Here is a 17,184-nt window from a genome sequence, read left to right on the forward strand (position 1 = left end):
ATATACAAAGACATAACACTGTATGTATTTTATTAATAAAGCAAAAAAACTTTATTAATAAACATTACCTTAATATAATTTATCTAGCCCTAAATCCCCAAAAACCGCACCAAAATTTACCACATTGGCAACCCTGTTACCTCCTATTCTGTCCGCCAGTTGGCAACACTGTCGTTGACAGATACAAAAACCTTCCCTCAAATCAGTTGTTAACGAGCGCATGTGTTGTTTACATCACGGCCGCTCTTTATAAATTTCCTTAAACATTTTTGTGCCTTTAAAGCTTTCATTATTTGTTAAATGAGACTATGTGAATTACCACTCACGCATTTACATCAACCGAAAAATAGTGAATTAGCTTTGATTTCTGTTGTGGTTCTTATCTTAAATTACGAACTTTAGCGCGACCCGGAACTACTGACCTGTCCAATTCTACAATGGATTACCAAGAAATTACGATGCTTCCTTCTGCCAGCAACATCAGGAACTGCCCGGTCTGTGGGACAAGGATGAGTAGCAGGGAGTATGAACCCCATGACATTTGTAGCTCTTGTCGTGGACAGGTTTGTGACTTGACTTCTCGTTGTGACGTATGTAAGCCCTGGTCTGACGAGGATATGACTGCTTATATGAAACGCCAAACAATCTTGCAGCGTAAAAGATCGGTTAAGGAGAAAAAGAAATCGATTGCTAGAACTGTATCTAACGAATTCTTTGACTTGGGCGCTCATGGTTCTGGCTCTTCGGTTTCGCTATCTTACGACTCCGATTCCGAATTAATTGATGCTTTGCCCCCTGTACAACCGGTAATTAGTGAAGTTATTTCTGATGTAATTCAAAGATTTTGGCAATGGAAACTACCTGGAAACAGAATTTTAAGAAATTACAGCTTAGAATAGATAGAGATATTTCAGCTAAGTTTAACAATCTGTCAGAGAATTTTCAAGAAGCCTTTACTAGAATGTCTAACACACTTTTAGATTCATTTTCAGCTCCTCGTCAGGTACCTGTCGACAGCACCATGGGTAACGGTGCGACAGATACCCCGGCTTGTGAACCGCGTCGTGGCGAAGGCCTAGGGGGGATCCAGTCCGGGCAGGTGCCTAACGTATCTTTACCCAACGTGTCCCCTGTTAGTCCCGTAACAGTGCCAAAGGGCGCTTATTTAGGAGAAGGGGGGAGGGATATTAGTGTCAGGCCTAAGATAGCTAGTCGTCAGGATTTTACTTCAGGGGAAGTTTCTAAGTTAGGATCTGACGATGATGATGATGATGACGCGGATTCGTGTGATATTGATGTTTCCTCGAATGGATGTCATGATGTAGAATTCAAGAAACTTTTTTATTTAATTTTGAGTTTTCTTCCTCAGGCAAGGCCTAAAGAGCAGAAGCAGCCTCCGCCTCGTTGTATTACAGAAGGGATTTTTCTTGACGGTCCTTCCCGGTCACGGGAATTTTTACGTTTTCCCTTTGCCCAGAGGTTCGCGAGAGTGAGGGCGGACGTTGCCGCTAAACTTTCGAAGGTGATTGGGGAAGGGAAGAGGAAGCTCTATTCTCTTCTACGACACTGGAGAGGAGTTTACCAGGTGGCGGATGATTCTTCATTCTCTCGACCCCCCAAGCCAAATCCTGATTTTGTCCGACTTTTAAGTCAACCCTTGCCTTCTAAGGCTTCGGTCTCTGTCTCAATTGAAGATTTTATTGCTATGGAGTCTGTTATGAGCTCCTTACAAGAAGCTCAATCCTTCAATATGTGGGTCCTCCGAGGGCTTTTAATGTATATCAAGGACTCCGGGTTTGTTCCTCCTGATGCTCCTCTTTTTGAGAAATTCTGCTCATCCATTTCAATCGCTTCTGTACATCAGAACGAGCTTGCTGCTTCAATGCAGGCCTTTCTTGTTTCTCTAAGGCGTAACCTGTATTTGTCGCAGTTACCCTCCTCTGTATCGGAGATTCAGAGAACCCGTCTGTTGTCCTCTTTTCCTTTTGGCGATTTCCTTTTCGATATTTCTGTGCTTTCTGAGGTTTTGAAGGAACATCAAGGTGATGCCTCTTCCCAAGCTCACTGGGCCTTATCAAGAGCTTTTTCCTCTGGTCTTCCTCCTGTTCCTTCAAGGAGTAAGCGTAAGTTTAGGACCAGATCTGTACCTTCTGCTCCAGCCCAACAACCTCCTTCTGGCTCTTTTTTTCAGAGTACATCTCAGGTTGCTGGTGCCTCTACTTCATCCTCTGGTGCTCACCCTTTGAAACGCGGGAGAAGTTCTTGGCGTGGCTCTAAGGGCAGAGAAAGAGCTCAACCTCCAGGAGGACCTTCTTCTTCTTCTTCCTTGTCTCTGCTTAAGAATTTTCGGAAGTATGAGTCATCACCTCGCCTGGAGACCGCAGTAGGAGCTTGTCTCTCCCGCCATTGGTCAGCTTGGCAGGGGAGAGCGGTGGATGCTTGGGTGGTGGAGGTCCTGAAGGAAGGTTACGAGATCCCTTTTGTTTCCAGACCTCCACTTTCCAATCGTCCTCTCGAGTTCAGCAGTTATTACCCTCACTCAATCAGGGGTCAAGCCTTGGAGAAGGAGCTTTCGGCCCTCTTGGAGAAGGATGCCATAGAGCGAGCTCCTCCTTCTCCCGGGTTTTACTCTCGGATGTTTGTAGTTCTAAAGGCCTCGGGTGCCTGGCGCCCCATCATAGATCTTTCGGTTTTGAACAAGTTCATTCTAAAGTCCAAGTTCAGGATGGAGACGGTCCAGACTGTTCTTTCATCCGTCATTCCATCGATCTGCAGGATGCTTATCTGCAAATCCCCATCCATCCAAGAAGCAGACCTTACCTTCGGTTTTTCACGGACTCGGGAGTTTTCCAGTTCAAGACCCTTTGTTTCGGCCTCACCACTGCTCCACAGGTCTTTTCTCGGGTGATGGCTCCTGTTTCAGCTATTCTGCATCAGTTAAATGTAAGGATGCTTCGGTATCTGGACGATTGGCTAGTCCAGGCCGAATCTCTAGAGAAATGTCTCCGGTCGAGGGAGATAGTTCTGTCTCTTTGTGTCGAGTTGGGCATTCGTGTCAACTTCGACAAGTCCAATCTAATCCCTTGCCAGATCATGACTTATCTGGGGATTGTTTTGAATTCCCAGATTTTGAGGGCTTCTCCCGCTCAGAAACGGATAGACAAGCTTCTGAGTCTGATCGAAGAATTTTTGTCCTCCGTAACGCAGCAGTTTCTCTTTGGAGGTCTCTCCTGGGCCATTTGTCATCCCTCATCCAACTGGTTCCCGGAGGTCGTCTCAGAATGAGGTCCCTTCAGTCGACACTTCGCCAGTCATGGGATTTCGTGTCCGAGGACACAATAGTCGCCTCTTCTCCACAATGTCGGAAGGATCTCCGTTGGTGGATGCAAGTTCACCGCCTCAAGTCAGGGACATCTCTTCTTTCGGTTCCTCCGGACCTAATGTTTTGGTCAGACGCCTCTGATCAAGGTTGGGGCGCACACCTGGGCTCCGAAGCCGCTTCGGGCCTTTGGTTAGAGGAGGAGAGGAGCATGTCAATAAATTGGAGGGAACTGAGGGCAGTGTACCTAGGCCTTCTTTCATTTCAGGGAACAACTGTTGGAGTCGGTTGTCGCAATCTTTGTCGACAACACCACAGCAGTCTCGTACTTGAGAAACCAAGGCGGCACACAGTCGGATCTTCTCACTCAAGAAGCCCGATCAATCCTGTGTTGGCAGAAGACAGGGGGATTACGTTGGTCCCTCAGTTTATCCTGGGCCATCACAACGTCTTAGCAGACGCCTTGTCGAGACCGAACGAAGTTCAAGGGTCGGAGTGGACACTTTGCCAGGAAGTCTTCGACAGCCTCAGGAAGAAATGGCCTGTCACAGTCGATCTGTTTGCCACCCCACTGAATTTCGGTGCCAGATATTCTTCGCCCCTTACCAGACTCCTCAGTGCCGGGACAGGCTCTCTTTTGCAGGACTGGGAGGGACTTCAAGCCTATGCTTTTCCTCTGTTCTCTCTGGTGAGGTCAGTCCTCAACAAAGTGAGGGCAACCAAGCGTCTGGATCTCACCTTGATCGCCCCCTTCTGGCCACAGAAGGAGTGGTTTCCCGACCTTCTGGAAGCACTGGTGGAACCCCCCATTCGCCTGCCAGAGAGACCAGATCTTCTCAAACAACCCCATTTTCATCGGTTCCATCAGAGGCTCCACATGCTTCATCTTCATGCCTGGAGACTGTCAGGAGGTTCTCCAAGCACGAAGGGTTCTCCAGAGTGGCGCGACAGTTGGCTCTTGCCAGACGGCAATCAACCAGAGTAAATTATCAGGCTAAATGGTCGGTTTACAGACGTTGGTGTAAGTCTCAAGGACATTCAATTTCTAGACCTTCCTTACCGAAAGTAGCCGGAGTTTTTAGTTCATTTACATCATGACAGGGCCCTGTCACCTTCGTGCATTAAGGGTTATAGGTCTATGCTTTCCTATGTTTTTAAGGCAAGGCTTCCTGAGATCTCTTCATCTTAACGTCATTAGAGATTTACTTCGATCTTTTCCCTATCTCGCCCAGGCTGCAGTGTTCGCCTCCGACATGGGACGTTAACAAAGTCCTTCAAGCCTTAAGGTTCCCTCCGTTTGAGCCTCTGAATTCTGCCAAATTTAGGGACCTCTCTTCTAATACACTCTTCCTTGTCTCACTGGCTACAGCCAAGAGGGTGGGTGAACTGCAAGCACTCTCTTTTCTGGTTGCCAGATCTGGACAAGACATGATTTCGTCATACCTTCCTGAATTTGTCGCAAAGACTGAATCGTCTGATAATCCATTCCCAGGTCTTTCGTACTGAAGTCGCTGGTCGACTTTGTTGGTAAATTAAATGAGGAATTAGTTCTTTGCCCTGTTTAGGCGCGCTCATGTTATTTACGCCGCACGAAGGACATTCAGGGTCGTACCCGGTCATCTGTTTGTTTACCCCCGAAATGTCAAGAGACCTATTTCAAACAAAGAATGGTGTATCCTTTTTTCTCAGAGATCTGATCGTTAAAACTGGTGGTTCGGCTGCTGGGGAAGACCAGATGCCGATAGCACACAGTATTAGAGCAGTTGCTACATCAGTAGCTTTTATGAAGAACGTCTCAGTCGCCAAGGTGCTTCGAGGCGGCGACTTGGCGTTCTAATTTTCTGTTTTTTTTCCTCTTTTACTTGAGGGATATTTCTCTAGTTCTAGGTGACCTTCGTTCTTTGGGCCCGTTGGTGATGGCAGGACAGGTCGTCAGACAGGAGAATTAGGTAGTCTTCCTGTTTTATGTTTGGTTGCTACCTGTATATTATTCATTAATTTTTGTTTTGTTGTATATATTTATTGTTTTTGTATTATAACCCATGGCAGTTTTTGACGTAGTTATAATGGGAATTAGGCAGTTTGGTATTTAGGTGTTGTTGATGACAAGGACTGACTGCTTGGCAACTCATGCTGCTTCCATTTTCAGTGTGAAATGGTTCCAGCCACTGGGTTGTCGGCACTGGCGACTACGCTTCTCCCAGAGTCAATGCTGACCTAGGACTAGCCACTGGTTCGCTTGTCCTGACGACTCCTGCTTCTTCCACTGTCCTGGACAGGGAATTAGTCGATGGATCGTCTGCTGTCATTCTGGTGACTCGCTCACCATTTACTACTTTTTGTCTCACCTGTCTTCTCGGAGTCAGACACTCGTGTGAGATCAGGCGACATTTAGTAGCCCTGAGTTTCTTGTTGACGAAGTCGGTTGCGTTGATACACCCCGATGATCGTGTAACATGAGACCAGGTTGGACTGTCAGGCATTCGTCCTTCGGGACTGAATCGCCTTTTTGCTCCGCACTTCTTTCTCTTGGCACCAGAAAGCTCGAGTTAGGAGTTGCTCATGAGCCGATTCGTTGCTGGTGACGTCGGGTTGCGTTGATACACCCCCAAGGTTTGCTTAGCTTTGAATCGCCCAGACAGTCCAGACACTCATCCTTTAGGGAAAGAATAGTGCTTGATAGTCTTCAGGGTGCAGCCTTGCTGTCCGCAATTCGTCTGACTGGTCACCTGACTTTAGTACAGCAGACGGACTGACTATGCGCTTACTCCTTGTCCTGTGCTACCGCAGTTTGGTGGCATTATGGTAGGAGACTTTGAGTTGTTAGTATCTTAGACCTTGGGTTGAGTTTTGACTGCCTATGATATATATTTCTTTGTTTGTTTTCTCCTATTCTGTCCGAAGGGGAAATTGTGTTCAGATTCCCTCCTCCTTTTCAATGTGGTTAATCGGGCTAGATAAATTATATTAAGGTAATGTTTATTAATATGGAATTTTTATTTAAAATTAATATTAATAATACTTACCTGTATAATTTATCTAGTCCCACCCATCCTACCCCACGATCTGCCTATCACAACTGATTTGAGGGAAGGTTTTTGTATCTGTCAACGACAGTGTTGCCAACTGGTGGACAGGAAAGGAGGTAACAGGGTTGCCATGTGGTAAATTTTGGTGCGGTTTTTGGGGATTTAGGGCTAGATAAATTATACAGGTAAGTATTATTAATATTAATTTTAGAATAAAAATTCCATAATTATTAGTAAAGCAAATGATTTTGTTTATTTATTAATAAAGCAAAGAAAAAAAAATTGCATAATTGAGCAATATCAGGTTGCTGATGGCTACATATAATTATGCATGTAACGAATATGCATCTTTTCCACGAATATTTTTAAAAAGTTATACATTACTTCACTGTACTATTCAATAATGTTGTATGTATTCTCATATTATTGTGTTATAAAATGATAGCATAGTGGTCTATGTTTTGGCTTGGAAATCAGCTTATGACAATTACAAGTTTATTTCGCCATATTTAACTCAGTTCTGTGCAAATTTTCTTGCTTCTAGTTAGCATAAACAAATATTTAGATACTTATGTGAGACAAGGTAACTTTTTGTTATATATAACAAATTTTTAAGTCAAAATATGGCTTGAATAAGTCTCATTGTGAACTGAATAATTTTTTTCATTAACAGATTGCGTTGGGAGCATGTTTATTGTGTAAAAAAAAAAAAAAAAAAAAAAGAGAGAGAGAGAGAGAGAGACCTGATTCCTTTCGCTATTTTCACTCTTATTTCATCATAGTACGAGCATTACGTTATTTTCTTCTGTTGGCATGAAAATAACAGTAGAATTTGTTATTTCTAGCCCAGTAGTTTTGATTAAAAGGATTTTCTTTCTATTTTATCTACGGTTGAGTTTGATGGCATAACTTTACGGGAGTTTTATCATTGTTGCCAATGCACGATAATGGACATTAGCAACTTGAACGGCTTTCTCAGCTTCAGTTACAACTTCATTTAAATTCAACAACATATCTCCTTGCTGATCTTAGATCTATAGGAAATAAAGTTATTACATAAAAATAAATCAGTCCTATTCTACATAACGTCATTTGTAACATAACTATGGTATAATTGTTTACTATCGTACGATGGTTGAAATACAAGCCGGATGGATGTTGCTGTTATCCAATTTGGTTGTACTTAGCAAAAAAGTACTGAGTTCCCCAGTCCAGGAACATAACCCTCTTATTACTGTTATTTCTTATGGGAAAAATGTTTAAATAACGCGTTTTTAATTAACGTGAGCTCTTCAGGAACGTAACCCACTCGTTAATTGAGAGGTGACTATAATTGTTACTACAATACCTGGGAATCTCGCTGAATGCTCGAATTCCTTGGAATTTCTGGCATTCTCAGAGTGTTATGGTTTCTTAATTTCTAAACACTCAGGCATGACAGAAAATTGGGAGTCTTGCTAAGCCATTAAATTCCTTGGAATTTCTGGTGTTCGCAGAGTGATTTAGTTTTCTGTGATTTCCAAACACTCAGGCAACAGGCATTCCTGATGATTACAATAATCGGGAGTCTCACTGAGCATTGGACCCCTTGGTTTTGCTGGTGCTCACTGAGTGCTCGGCTTCATCATATTGCTGAGTACCAGGGCAAGACAAGGCTCCCCCGATTATTTTCTTGCAAGAGTCGGGTTTTCTTGCTGAACGTGGGAATTCTTATTCTAATGCTCACAGAGTGCTCACTAGTACGAGTGCTTGGATAGCGAGACAAGCCTTTACCAGTACCGATGAATTCACTCCTCAGTCTAGTTTGGAGTTCTGCAGTGCTTGGAACTGCATGCAACACCTTCTGGGTTAATGGTCAAGTACCGTCCTCGTGTATTGGACCTTAGGGTCCGAACACGTAGGACAGCAGCCACAGGATCCCTCTTTATTCTTCTTCTCAGAGCTTCGGCCTTGAAGGGGAACAGTTAATTTGAAAGAAGTGATAGTTCTTTGTTGACGATTACCACTCATAATTATGTAGAGATGATCTGCTCAGCTCACTCAACTCGGCTCAACCAGATAGCTCTGCAGAGCCGAGTGCTCAGCTCTAACGAACGAACTCTCTGCTCTTGATCGGTGTGCTTCCTTGCCATGACACCGCACCCTCCCTTCCCGTTTTACAGCAAGTTTTCACGGGGTCATCGTCTTTTGTCTTTGTCACCTGACGCCTCCTAACCTCCTTCTTCAAAGGGTTCCACGTCCTAAGAAGAGGAAGGCATTCTCCACCCCTTTAGAAGTCTTGCCTCGAGACTTCTAAGGGTCTACATCCTTTCCCTGGCGAGGAAGTAATTGGCTGTCTTTTCGGCTCACCTGCTCCTTCCAGAGCGGGAACCTGGACGCTATCTACAAAATTATGTGTCTTGGGAGCCCCAGGAATTCAAACCCAGGATTGTTCTCCTGTCTCTTGTTCTAAGGGCGCTGCTCATGGAACCGGGGCTGCGTCAGGTATACTCGTGTACAGATCTCTCTGAGTGTACAACCCCCAAGGAGGGTCGTACATCCACAGACAGTGATTGGTAGTCTTCTCTCCATCATGATAGTAGCGCAGGGCTCAGACCCACCTGCGAAAGTCAGGAATGGCTATTTTTCAGGTGCCAATATCGATGTTGCTGTTCTTCGGGACAGGACATCTGAAGGAGATAGGAATAGGCACTCTGTGTAGTCCTCCTCGTGAGGTTCGATCACGGAAAAGATAGATGCGTAGCAAGATTTGGCAAGTTCTCGCCAGCTTTTACTGTATTTAACTCCGGTCAACTTTTGCTCGCATTCATGCGAACAAAACGGCTGTATGAAGTGAGTGCTTCGTTTAACGGAGTGAGAACATTGCAAGTTCAGAAAAGAGCGGGCAAGAGCAGTCAATCTTCCTCTCTTTTCCCCCTCTACTTCCTGGTTATACCGAAATGAACAAGGAAATAAGATGAATTCTATGGAGTCTACTCCTCAGAGTTCGAAAGCGAGAGACTGTTTTTTGTTCAATCTTATGATCTTACCGAACACACATCAGTCTGTTCAGGTTGGATAGCACTGAGAGGTTTGAAGGCCTCTCCAGTGCTACTGTTTTGGGAACAACCAGTTCGGCTTGAACTAGTCGTCTTCGGTATCCTGTTTATCACAGTAGAAATCTCCCTTCGGGACAAATTCACCTTCCCTCTCTTCATTAGAGAATGAAGGAGAATTAGGCTGGAGTGCGATATACAGGAATCTACAAATATACTAGTATATTTCTCTCGTGACATGCTTCTATTATCAATTGCATTGTCCGAATAGTAGGTGCACATCTGTAGTTAATTCTTCTGGTATGTATCCGAGATGAGATGAATAGTACCTTCTCTTAATTAACCTGAAACTCAGGACAAACTTTTGGGCCTCCCAATAGTTACTGTTTTTTATTTTGAGATAATTAGTGGTATTGTTTCCCAGCAACACCACAGCATTTGCATAATCACCGAACAGGAGGGTTTTCTTCCGTCCCATTTCGGTTAAAATGCATTTGCTTGAGTGTAACTTTTTTGCTCTAGACGGTTCTTGCCAAAAACATTCCATCATGGAATACACTACCAGGCAACTCAGCATAACAAATCGAGCAAGTGGTATACAGCTCTGCCTCAGCACTACTCACTTTCCAAGATTCTTTTCAGTTTGGTATAGTTTCTCCTCTGTCAAGGATTAACTACCAATTTGAATCTCTCTGCCCAGCAATCACAGACTTAGGTCTCTGGTTGGCTCGGAATTCTCGCATAATGCCCATCTCTCCTGCACCACATTTGCTGTTGCAAGAATTTTCAGACAGAGGTATATCTCATTAGATTTTTTATCATCTTTCTGTTTACCCCACGGTATAACAGAAGTCTGTAGCTTAGTCGTCTGTTCCATCACACCTGCCCCATTGACCACTGCGATGATGGAGAATGATTTCCTTCAGACAATTTGAGTTTTGTCTTCTAATATACATGTTCAGTTATTCTTTGTTCACCCCGAATTGTAAATGAATAATGGAAGACTTCGCCTGTTCCCCGCCCGACTAGCTCTGCTTCCAAAGTAAATAGAAACTTCCTCCCTGATCCAACCCACAAGAAGCTGTTCTTCAGGCAGTACAATCTCTGTGTTTTCATTACTGAAAGACTCTCCGCCTTCATTGCAAGCTCTGACTTTCTCGTGGAGCAGCAATGAAATAGTGGAATAACTTTTTCAGTCCTTTGTAATACAACAGGGATTAAAGCTGTCTTCACTGGTTGGTGTCATCGATGGGACTTTTTCTATGATCAGGATTGTGAGTTTACTTCTCTCGATTTATCTGCAAAGACGTAGGTCCACATTCACCTTAGTTATTCACTAGTAATATAATATTGTTTCTCCATGGTTGAGATTCAACTACTGATGAGAAACTTGTCTTGCCATCACAGGGACCTCGGTCTCTACATGGTACTTGACTCTTGTCTAATGTGCACATGCCTCGCGAGAATCATTGTCTCGTCTCTCAACATCGTTGGCGAACAAGATAGACGATTTGTATTGTTTGTCTCGGCATAACCCTTCAAAAGATGGGTGTCACGTTGTGACTGTCTCGGATGCACGGCAACGCAATTAGTCAGCATCTGTTGACGAGTCCGAGTCCTTTGTGATTTCCTGACTGTGGACTTTGTATTGGTTGATCCAGATCAGCCATTAGTACTTTGTCCCACTGGTTTGTCACTGTACCTATGACGGATCGACACCCTTAATTGAGTGTCAATGCCTTTATCCACTGCAGACTACTAATGCAGAAGTGTCCAATGACATCTTTCTCTGAGTCTTACGAGATCGTGAGACACTTCTCTGTAGTTGGATACATCCAGTGGCTTGATACATTTCATCACTCCAAAGAATATGTCGGACTGGAAGATAGTTGAAGTCTCATTGCAACCATACTTATATCTTTCTTCCTTTGGGTCTGCCCACAGGTCCATGGAACCTCTTTTCCTTGGACCGGTGGTGGATGCTCACAGGTTGTGTTTGCTTATCCAGCTCCTTTAAGAGGACAAGTTGCATCTTGCCTATGGTGTGCGGTTCTAGAGGTAAGAAGGATGCGAGAGTGACTGGCCTCTCCACTTTCCCCTCTTCGTACTTCTACTCCTCTTCCTTCAGGTTGAGGATAGGACTCAAACTTACACTGGCTGAAAGGCAAATTGGAGTGTTTACATCCAGGCAGGTGGGCTTACCCGCCTACCAGACGGTAGTTACTGTCTAACCACCTTGTTCAAGAAATTAACGGCCGTATTTCAGCCTACGCTGAAATTATTTCCTTATGTAAAGGACCTCAGGTTTGTATAGATAGAAAAAATACAATTTACTTTAAAAAATTGTGATATTTCAGGCTAGTACTGATGGAGCCCCAGTTACATACATGCAAGTTTATGAGGATAGTGATGTTACCATCTGTGTATTTATTCTTAAACGTGGTGTTCGCCTGCCATTGCATGATCATCCGGGCATGTTTGGCATGTTAAAGGTAAGGGTATCTAACATTATCTTGTTAAATATTTATAGTAATTTCTGATTAATTTTTATCACTACAGTTTTTACACCATTGACAGAATTTTCACCAATACAATTTTGGTATTTCCTCTTAACTTTTGGCCATTTGGGAATAAAGTATGTCTTTTGAGTGAACAAGTACTGAACTTAGCATTTGTCGTAAAAGGCTGTTTATAAATAAAAGGTGAATACATCTTTATAGTACCATGTCTTAAGTTTGACTGCCTTGAACCTAACTTTCAAAATTTGCTGATTAACTGCTGCATAAGGATAAAGAAAGATTTGAAGAATAAGGAAATAGCCAAAAAGAAATAGGTCTACTGCTTGCAGACACTTAAATTTCAAACATGACACCATTGGGGTGCTAAATTTCTGTCGGTTGGCGGATCTTAGTCTCTCGCTGACCATTTAGGTGGCAGCATGGGCATTCTTGGTGCTCCGTAGTGTGTGTTATGCCTAGGCTTACATCCAAGGGTGAGGGCAAAGGAGTGATTTCCATCTTTGGCTGGTAGTCAGGATTCACTTTTTTGTTGGGGTGTTCTGTCTCGTATCTTCCTGATTTTCCTGGATGTCCTGTTGTTTCCTTGAAGGAGGAGGATGAAGTCCATGTTCCACTGAATATTTAACGTAGGCTGTTTTTTATTTGTATCCACAGCCTCTGCTATTTGCAACTGTGGAACTGGGCTTCTCTGTGCTTTCAGTTCTTCTAGTGTCAGTTTGTGATTGTGGTCAGCTACATAGTGTTGAAATATTGCCCCTTAGTTGCGGTGAGCTTGCAATTGGTTACGTAGAGTTGTAGTGGTGCAACTTATTTAGTAACTGCTGAGGGCTTGACATTTCTCTTGGTACTGAGTGGTTTCCCCAGTAGAGCTCATCAATATTTTTATTACTAAGTCTGTGAGCTCTACTATTGAATTGCTATATGTAGAAAGTCTATTCATGAAAGTACCAGTGGATGAAATCTTTGCTTTTATTAATCTGGATAATTGAAGAAGGATTACTATAGGCAGTCCCCAGTTTACGACGGGGGTTCTGTTCCTGAGATGCGTCGTAAACCGAAAATCATTGGAAGCCTGAACATTGTCAGAAATCCTTGACCAGTTTTCACCCAAGATACGCACGCGTTGCCAGGTCTCACAAGATTCCTAGTTTTCATCTGTGATTTAACTGGATCCAGCTAGGGGCTAGAAATTATCATATTGTTAAGACCTCAGGTTTGTAGCTACGAAAAATAGAAATTGTCTAAAAAAAATTTGTCATATTTTGCCTTTTTTGAGTCATATTTATTCCATCAGATCGGCGTCATAAGCGTCATAACCCTGGAACATGCGTTGTAAAACTGGAAATAATTGCTGGCGATTATAATTGAAAAGTGTCATAACCTTGGAATGTCGTAAGCCAAAAACAGTCGTAAGCCAGGGACTGCCTATGTATATTGTTGGGTGAATATCAAAAAAGGAAAATGACTGTCAAAGTAGGAATGGGTGAGTAATGACAGAGAAGAAAGACAATGCTGTGTTAAACCTTTTTATGTCATGAATTTACTTTACTTACTTTACTTTATCTTCCCGCCACTGGCCAGTGGCATAAGGCTGATACAGTTCCTCTCCATCTGTCTCTATCCCGGGCCATTTCCCTTGCTTCCACTAGGTTTTGGATTTCATCCTCAAGATCCCTGACAATTATGTCTATCAACCTCGTTCTTGGTCTACCCAGTGGTCTTCTTCCTATTTGTACTGCTCTCAGTGCTCTCCTGGGGTCTCTATTCCCATCCATCCTCTCAACATGTCCAAACCATTTCAGCCTTCCCCTCTTCAGCTTGATACTGACTGGCCTTTGCCTCAATCTCACCCTAATGACTTCATTTCTAGTATAATCATCCCATTTAATGCCAAGTATCCTTCTCAGCAGCTTCATCTCAAAAGCATCCAACCTTTTCTCCTCTGTTCTGGTCAGGATTGGTAGTACTACTGCATTGAATATTCTCATCTTAGCTTTCAAGCTGATTTCATGCCTTGACCAAATGTATTTTCTCAGAACCTCAAGAGTTCTTGCTGCTCCTAGTTTTCTTCTTTGTATATCTTCAATTTGCCTCCCGTCTGCTGTTACCACACTTCCTAAGTAAACAAACTTCTCAACTTGCTTGAGTTCCTGTCCTCTGATTGTCATATCCTCCATGTGCACCCAATCATCATACTTACTCACAACCATGATCTTGCTCTTCTTTGTGCTGATGTTCAAGCCAAAATTCTGTGTCTCTGTCTCCATCCTCATTACCATACCTACCAGCACCAGCCACGTATCAGCAACCAATGCAACATCATCAGCAAAGTCCAAATCCATAAAAAAGTCTCCACCAATACTAGCCCCTTTGTTTTCATTCTCCATCACTCTTCTCATTATATGGTCAAAATATACATTAAACAAGGTGGTTGACATAACACATCCCTGTCTTAGCCCACTTCCAACTGGGAACCAGTCACTTTCCTGTACAGCTGCACACGCCTTGGTACCAGTTCTTTAGTACCCTTATCACTTTGAGTGGTATACCATAGTGTTCTGCCACTCTCCACATTCCATATCTCCATACTGAATCATACGCTTTCTCCAAGTCTATAAAAGCACAGAATATTGGCTTTGCATACTCTCATCGCTTCTCAATTATCTATCTTAAGCTGAAAATTTGATCCACTGTTGACCTTCCACTTCTAAAACCACACTGCTGTTCTCTAAGTTTCTCTTTTACTATAGGTCTTATTCTGTTAAGTATTACTCTCATGAATATCTTCCCTGGGACTGACAGTAAACTTATGCCCCGACAGTTACCACACTCCCTTTTGCTTCCCTTTATTTTTATATATTGGTATCATACTTGCCTTTTTCGCACATACTTGGTACCCTACCTCTGTTTCAACTATGCCGTAAACCACAACTCTTAATGCCTCTATCATCCTTCGTCCTCCTGCTTTTAGCATCTCTGCAGTTACCCGCTCAACTAACCAGCAGTTTTTTTCCATTTTTTTACAGATTAAGGCCTCGCTCACCTCTTCTGCACTAATATCTTGTTCTTGTACCTCCAGTGCCTCGTTTAAATCTGCAATGCACTCATCCCTACCGGTAGTCTCAACATTTACGAGTCTTTCAAAATACCTTGCAAACAGATTCCTTTTCTGCCATCCCTCCCTCCAAACTTTTTCTGGCTTGCGTTCCTCAAGAATCTCACAGCTGCAAACAGAGCCCTGCTCTCGCCAATTTCCATAGCTACTTCAACTTCGGTAGCTCTTTCTTTCCAAAACTTGTTTTGGTCATGCTTCATCCTATCACTTAGTTCTCTCAGCTTTCTATTTCTTCGTCTTTTTAGTTGTTGTTTCTTCTCTAGGTCTTGTTCATCGTCCATTTGAACTCTCAACCTTTGTTGCTCTTCACTTAAAACTTTTGCTTCATCACTGAACCAAGGTTTGCTGTTACTTCTCTTATAACCTAACACCTCTGTTGCTACGTCCTTAGTATCTGAACTTAATATTGCCCAGGATTCCTCTGAATCCATAACCATATTTTCCATACCAATTAATGCTGCAAATTTGCCTCCTACCTTCACCTCATACTGTTGTTTAACTCTTTCATTTCTCAACTTATCTACATCAAACTTTATAGTTCTCCTTTGTTCTTGATTGGCCTGTAACTTTATTTTAATCTTGGATTTTACGAGTTTGTGGTCAGAAGGAACATGGCAGCCCGTAAAAGTCATGAATAAGAGATAATAAGGGAATACAGGCAGTCCCCGGTTATCGGGGTGGGGGGGTGGTTTCTGTTCTCGGCGGGGTGCTGATAAGCTTGCGGATTTATGGCACTTATGGCACCAAGTTTCGGTTAATAGTGCCAATAACCGGTCAATGGCGCCTCTGTTAGGTATGTTATGGCGCCATAATGCTATTATTGGCACCTTATGGCGCAGATAACCGAATCTTAGCGCTTTATGGCGCCATAAATCGCTGATTTTATAGCATTAGACAAACGCCATAAAACCAGATAGCCATTAACAGAGTCCACCAATAGCCAGGGACTGCATGTAATATGATTGCTTTACCAGAAGCTGTTGAAGACCTAAATGGACCTAGGAATGAATTGATCATTTTGAGACTGAATTAATAATAAACTTGAGTGATGGAAAATATCAAGTTATGAAGGAATTACAGGAAATCTAGCTGAATAGTTCACACTAAGTGCTTTGTGTAACCGGAACTCAAGCAACTTTGTCACTTCCCAATCAACACCTAGTTTTGTTATTCATGCCTTACCTATAAGGCTTTCTAACATGGAAGATCTTCTGTTATTCCTTGTTTGAACTGATAGGTGTTACCTTTAGGGAATTTATGTTTTTAAAAATTATGATTCTGTGTTGTTTTTATCTTTTGGGATATCCTAGTGCAAAGTTATTAATACCCTTTATCTTCTTTTGGCTCAAGAACGTTATTCAGTCTGCCTCATTTTTAATGATCCAAGTATTGTTTTGCCTCATATTACCAGTTTCACCAGGGATCATAGAGTTGGATGCTTATTTAGAAAGGCAGAAGAGGCTCCTCCTGTGCTATTTAGGAGACAACTGCTATTGCAGATAAATCTGACATAAAGTCATAGGTATGTGTGCAAAGAAATCTTTATGTAGAAAATGAGATGAATGGGTATTGTGGTAAGCATAGTGTATCTGAAAGACATAAAGCAAGTGATGTTACTACATCAAAACAAAAGATGTGGAATACATAGACAGTAATATGTACATATCAAAAGAGTTCCACTTAAATGTAGGTTTCCATTAGGAAACAACAGAGTCCTTTATTTTTTATCACAGCAATGGAAGCAGCAATAAAGGAATACAGAAGTGGGTGGACCTTGGATCTGCTAGAGCCTATGTAGATGATCTGGCATTAACAACATAAACAGAGGAAGAGGTCATCAGAAAGTTAGAGATGGATAAGTGGAATGTAGAGGAGAGAATAAAAAAGTAATATAAGCAATCAAAAGCACATGGTGATTAGAAATAAAGTAATGGGAAGAAATGTAGCCTGTAAAGTAGTCTTGCATATGTTTGTGAGAAACATGTGTGTGAACTCAGTGTTATGTATGGTGTCACAAGAGATGCTCAAAATGGAGTGTTATGTATGGTGTCACAAGAGATGCTCAAAATGGAGTGTTATGTATGGTGTCACAAGAGATGCTCAAAATGGACCTTAGTTAAACAGCTTCCAGTGACTGGAAAGGGAAAAGGTTTGGCCAGTAAAGTGG

General features: G+C 42.6%; 1 protein-coding gene across 2 annotated transcripts in view; it reads left to right on the forward strand.

Moving 5' to 3' along the window:
* LOC135217986 (2-aminoethanethiol dioxygenase-like) overlaps positions 1-17,184 on the forward strand; it is a 54,204-nt gene that overhangs the window by 28,856 nt on the left and 8,164 nt on the right. Inside the window, exon 2 of one of the 2 annotated variants that reach the window (XM_064254113.1) lies at positions 11,741-11,875. The exons of the other annotated variant lie outside the window; for it this stretch is intronic. Within the exon in view, the coding sequence (XP_064110183.1) occupies positions 11,741-11,875 (135 nt within the window). The remainder of the gene's footprint in view (positions 1-11,740; positions 11,876-17,184) is intronic. 2 annotated transcript variants of the gene reach the window in all.

The sequence above is a fragment of the Macrobrachium nipponense genome, chromosome 9 (genome assembly GCF_015104395.2).
Source record: "Macrobrachium nipponense isolate FS-2020 chromosome 9, ASM1510439v2, whole genome shotgun sequence".
Lineage (NCBI taxonomy): Eukaryota > Metazoa > Arthropoda > Malacostraca > Decapoda > Palaemonidae > Macrobrachium > Macrobrachium nipponense.